Below are 6,025 nucleotides of genomic sequence, written 5' to 3' on the forward strand. Positions count from 1 at the left end.
CACTACGTCTCACGTTCACACGGCCCTGCTGGCCTGGAGAGGTGACATCTCACTGCAGTTCTCACTGATCCTTTTCAAAGGATCAACGACGTTGAGCATCCTTCCATGTGCTACATGGTCTTCTCAGTTAGAAGAAGATCCAAGGATCTGCGGTGGTTTAACTTAATTTTTGCTGAAATCACATACCCAGGGGGTGCTCCTGTCTGCACAGCAGGAGTTCTCGAATTCCTCAGAGACAATGGGTGGGCAGCATGAGGCCTGTCATCTCCCGTGAGGACCAGTCGAGGGGAAGGTCTACGGGATAGGCTTTGATGGGCCCTGCAGCCTGAGGAATCACTGGAGCCACCTGAGTGCTCCCCCTGCCTCACACACTCACCTTTTTTTTTTTTATCACTCCCTCTCCCTTCCTAGAGGAGTTGTTCTCACCTAACATCCAGGCAGAGACAGATGGACAGTCACACCCCCGGGACACATGTGCATGAAGAAACATGGCCTATGGGTGCCTTGGACACAGGATCACAGACACTTGGGGATGGGAGACTCAGTACCAACAACGAGGCCTGAGCCCGCAGAGCTCTGGGGCTTCCCCATGGGGACCCACATCCCTCTGCTCTTCCCCCTCCTCCCTCGCTGGACAAGCGGTTTCATTAGAGGGACAGGAAGGATGTCAGTTTGGGACACGTGCACTGCTCACCCCCCTTACATCCCAATCCCTTGTTCACCCTCCCATTCATCCTGCCCCACAGCAGAAGGGAAAGGGAAAGGGGCCGTTACAATGTCCTATGTGATGTTCACGCCAACTTGTTCACACACAACGTTGTTCAAATTTCTGAGAAAGCTCCTATGTTGTTACATCAGATGTGCATAGGTATCCCATAATTCAATGGAGACACTGTGGCATTTTCTACTCAAAATTCCATTTAATGTAAAACTACCCCGTATAACTAATGGCCTCCTAGAACCATGGTTGGCAAACTGCGGTTCGCGAGCCACATGTGGCTCTTTGGCCCCTTGAGTGTGTGGCTCTTCCACAAAATACGACAAAAGACCACGTGCGGGCGTGCATATACAGTGCGACTGAAACTTTGTGGCCCATGTGCAGAAGTCGGTATTTTGTGGAAGAGCCACACTAAAGGGGCCTAAGAGCCGCATGTGGCTCGCGAGCCCCAGTTTGCCCACCACTGTCCTAGAACAACAGAGAGGGGCCATCCCTGCCTGGAGGTGCAACTGTCTGTGTTAGCACCCCCAGCCCTGTCTCCAAACAGTGTTAGTGGGACAGGGTCCAGGACTGAGTCGGGGAGACCCCAGGCCCTTCACAGCCCAGACCTGAGATCTGTGACCTCCTCCTGACTCACCGCTGGCGGGAGTGTGACCGCTAAGATCCTCCAACGAAGACAAAAAGGGGTTTCACCGAGGAAGGATCAGTGTTCCCAGGGGTGGCGCTGGATTTGGGGTGAACTAGATTGATGGGGCCTGGGGAGGGGTAGACACTCCCACCTCATTCTTCAGCCTCACACCGTCCAGGGAAGGAAGTTAGGACTGAGGTCACCAGGCCACCAGGGCACTGACTTGGTGACAGAGTCTACCCCCTCCCTCAGCGTCTCAGTCGCCATGCAGCCTGGACTGTGTGAGGTCCCGGCATCTATCTCTTTGGGGACTTTCCCCAGGGGACAGCAGGGTGACCCTGGGGCAGGACTAGAGGGGAAGCTGATTTGCATGAGGCACCTTCTCCCCTAATGGGTGTGGGAGGCATGAAAAGGCCCAGGACTCCCCACTGCAGCCCAGGAGCCTGAGGAGCCACATCCTGTGAGTGTCCCCACCATGGTCTGGACGGTGCTTCTGCTCCAGCTCCTGGCGCACAGCTCAGGTCAGAGGAAGGGCCTCTGCATCCTTGGGGGACACAGAACAGCAGGGCCTCAGAGTGACCTTTGTCCCTCATAACACCTGTCTCTCTCCTGTTGGTTTCAGGGGTGGATTCTCAGACTGTGGTGACCCAGGAGCCGCGAATGTCAGTATCTGCAGGAGGGACAGTCACACTCACCTGTGGCCTCAGCTCTGGGGCCGTCTCTAGTAGTAACTACCCCGGCTGGTACCAGCAGACCCCAGGCAAGCCTCCACGCATGCTCATCTACTACACAAACAGCCGCCCCTCTGGGATCCCTGCCCGCTTCTCTGGCTCCATCTCTGGGAACAAAGCCGCCCTCACCATCTCGGGGGCCCAGCCTGAGGACGAGGCCGAGTACTACTGTTCTCTGTACTTCGGTGGTAGTACTGATACTTACACGGTGATGTAAACCCACAGGGAAGTGCAACCAAAACCTGCTCATGGGCTCAGACTGGCTCAGACTGAGATGCAGAAGGAAAGAGCGAGGGTGGAAATGGCTGTTCCTCCCTTTTCGTCTCCTTGAAAATCAGTAGAAAATATACCCTCTGGTGAGGATTAGCAACAACAACCACATTCCAAGGAAGACTGTTCATGACCCAGTGACTCCACATCTGGGTGTATTTCCCAAGAACCGGAAGCACTGATTGGAAGGAGTACATGCACCCCATGCTCCCTGCAGCCTTCATTACAATGGCCGAGCTATGGGAGCGACTCAGTGCCCGTCAGGAGAAAGGTGGATGGAAAGTGCTGGTACCTCTATGTAGTGGAACATTACCCGGTTATAGAAAAACAACAATGAAATCCTATGACACCATGGATGGACCTAGAGGGTATTAGGCAAAGTAAAGTAAGTCAGACACAGAAAAACAAACACCAGATGATTCCACCCACATGTAGAACCTAAAGAACAAAAGAAATAAATGAACAAAATAAACAGACTCATAGATTTAGAGAACAGAGTGATGTTTGACAGGGGAAAGTGGGGATGGAGGAGTCGGTGAAGATGTTGAAGGGAGTAAGAGGTATAAATTGGCGGTTGTTATAAAACAGTCGCAGGCATCTAAGTACAGCATAGAGAATACAGTGACTAACATTGTAGGAATTGCCTATGGTTCCATGTAAATTTGGAAATATCAAGGGGACACTTTGTAAAGCATATGATTATCCATCCACCATGTTACACCCATGAAACAAACACAAAGGACCATTGACTATAACTGTCACTCAGAAATAAATTTAAATAAAATAGCAAAGCAGAAGTGTAGCTTCTGTGACCTGGGAGCCTGGGCAGCCTCTGCCACACCCTGCACATACCCTGCTCCTGGCCTTGCCGGGGATGTGTGTTCTCTGGATCCCCACCCCTCAGGGAGCTGGGTATGGGTTTCCCTGGAAATTCCACTGTTAGGAGCGTGTGGTCTCCAGGCTCTGGGACCCTCCCCAGGAAGGACACGGCTCTCCGAGGAGGCCCCCGTCCTCCAGTTTATCCCGTGGCCTCTCCTTCTTTCCTCTGCCCTTGTTCTAGTTGTTGGGATGATATGTAATTGATGTTAACTCATGTGGGCCTGGACCTTAGAAACCCAATTCCCATGGCATCCATGTGAAGCACAGTAACCTCCATCTTGTGTAAAAAAACTGCTGTTTGAAATTTTAACCCTGCTATTCTGGCTTCTGTAAACGTTCGCTTGCTTAAATAATAGGGTAAAATAAGACTACTCCCACTCCAGAGAGGCCATAGACTATGCCCCAGACAGAGGTCAGTGCTGGCGCCAGCCCAGGCCTTGAGATGTGGTCTCACGGCCCCTTCCCAGCACACAGGACCTCTTTCTCAGAAGGTCCGAAAGGCTCATTCCAAATTTGGAAAACAAAGAACTGAAAGAAGTATAAATAGGAAAGACTTCCACCATGCTAGGCCCCAGAATTTGAGATGCAATATTTCCTCTAGGCCGGCTAGTGCTAGTGGACAAAAAAGACTCCAAATTAATTTGGCTGATTGATTAAGGCACCTTCTAATTTACAATATAACACTTGGAGCTCTTAACAAATATACTTGATGAGGCCAATGAAGATTAGAGAACAGAAAGTGAGGACTTATAAGTTCCACGAGGGAGAAAAGTTCTAAAAGGGGTAGTTTCATTCATAATAGTATTCATTTTGCATCAATCCTCGCACTGAAAAAACATTACAAAACTAGACAAATGCATTTTAATACCTCAAGAGCCAAAAGAAGGTATTGTCAGTATAACGTTCAAGGATAAACGAGAAGCTACAGGACTAATCTGGAACACAAACATGTCACCTTTCATATCATTACAGTCGCCAGGCAAAGGCAGAGTCAAAAAGCCCAGACATGCCCACGGGGGCCCGGAATGTCACAACCAATACAGAGACGACAACAACAACAAACATGAATTTCACCCTAAAGGATCACCAAGTGGAATCACGGGCAGGTAGGAACTGACAGGCTTTCTGGGGAATGTTAAGCCTCAAACTTTGCTCCAAATGCTCATGTACCAGAAATTAACCCAGCGGCCAGGCAGACAGAGGGAAAGCCAACAAGCAGGTTCCTTTAAGGTCTGGGAACGTAACGTGTCATTTACCTTTATGCAGGTCCCCAGGAACCTGAGGAAATAACGGGTCAACCCCAGCAGCAGAGGTGGGACCTGCTCATCCTCCTGCCTGGGGAGTGGCCTCAGGAAGATCACAGAGCCCTTCCAGGAGGGCTGGGTGGAGGAAATGGGCTGGAGGACATGTGCTCTGGGACCAGCAGGGGGCGCTGGTGCACTGGGACTGAGAGCTCAGGGCTCTGGGCCAGGCAGCTAGGAACACACTCTACTGGCCCCTGCACACTTGGGCAGGCAGGTCCTCACTCAAGTGTGACTTCCCTGCACCTGGGCCCCAGGAGCCACATGAGCCCTCAGCTCTGACAACCACACTTGTCTCATATCTCACCCCTCCCTCATGGAGTCATTGTCCAGGCCTCATTCACAGGCAAAGAGAGAGAAGCAATCACACAACAAAAAATATTTTATTTGAAGAAACATGACCTATGACAAAATTAAATTGACCATGCCAGTTTTAATGTATAGATCATTGCCTAGTGATTCCAAAATAAACACCATAAATCACGGTGTCATTTCAGCCTCTGATGAACACCAGTGTGTGTATTACCTTCCCCAACAACTGGAAACATGTTATCTCCCGTTCATCCCCTTACATTTCTCCATCCCTCGCATTCTTCCTGCCCCTGAGGGTAATGGAGTTGTAAACTGTTCTGTGATGTTCACACCAACGTGCTCACTCAGTGTTGATCTCATTTCTCATCATGACATACATGCTCCTATTTTGTTATATCAGATGTTAATCAGTTTTTCACAATAACCTGGTGACAATATTACATTTTTCTCCTCAAAACCCTATTTAATTGGAAGGTGCATCATATAACTGATGGCTTCCTAGGACAAAAGAGGGTGGCCACACCTGCCTTGTAGCGCAGCAGTCTACGTCACCACCCCCAATTCTGGTCCCCAGATCTTTTTTCTGGGTTCAGGTACGAATATGGTTGGACAGAAGAATCACCGCTGGAGGAAGGACTAACTTCTAAGATCCTCCAAAGACAAGGATGAGTTTCCTGAGGAAGGAAGCAGTGTTCCCAAGGGTGGAGTTGGATTTGGGGTGAACTAGATTGCTGGGGCCAGGAGGGGGTGGACACTCCCACCTCATCCTTCAGCCTCAGACCCTCCAGGGAAGGAAGTTAGGACTCAGGTCACCTGGACACCAGGGCACTGACTTGGTGACAGAACCAACCCCCGCCCTCAGTGTCTCAGTTAATGTGGAGTCTATTGTTCTGTGTGAAGGCCCAGTATCTGCCTCTTTCAAAGCCCCCCCCCCCCCAGGGGACTACAGGGTGACCCTGGAGCAGGAAGACACAGGAAGTTAATTTGCATGAAACACCTTCACCCCTAATGGGTGTGGGAGGCATGAAAAGGCCCAGGACGCCCCACTGCAGCCCAGGAGCCTGAGGAGCCACATCCTGTGAGTGTCCCCACCATGGTCTGGACGGTGCTTCTGCTCCAGCTCCTGGCGCACAGCTCAGGTCAGAGGAAGGGCCTCTGCATCCTTGGGGGACACAGAACAGCAGGG

The 6,025-nt window shown here is 50.9% G+C and overlaps 2 gene segments (V, D, J or C); both read left to right on the top strand.

Annotated features, from left to right (window-relative positions):
* Positions 1 to 1,750: 1,750 nt before the first annotated feature.
* LOC102246977 lies at positions 1,751 to 2,294 on the top strand. The segment is given in 2 exon segments: positions 1,751 to 1,867; positions 1,969 to 2,294. Coding segments are annotated over 2 exon segments (372 nt in total).
* A 3,592-nt stretch (positions 2,295 to 5,886) lies between these two features.
* The window catches only part of LOC102247283, a 19,831-nt gene continuing 19,692 nt past the window's right edge, over positions 5,887 to 6,025 (top strand). The window contains 1 exon segment of the V gene segment in view: positions 5,887 to 5,978. Within this exon segment, the coding sequence occupies positions 5,933 to 5,978 (46 nt within the window).

The sequence above is a fragment of the Myotis brandtii genome, unplaced genomic scaffold, assembly GCF_000412655.1.
Source record: "Myotis brandtii unplaced genomic scaffold, ASM41265v1 scaffold4623, whole genome shotgun sequence".
NCBI lineage: Eukaryota > Metazoa > Chordata > Mammalia > Chiroptera > Vespertilionidae > Myotis > Myotis brandtii.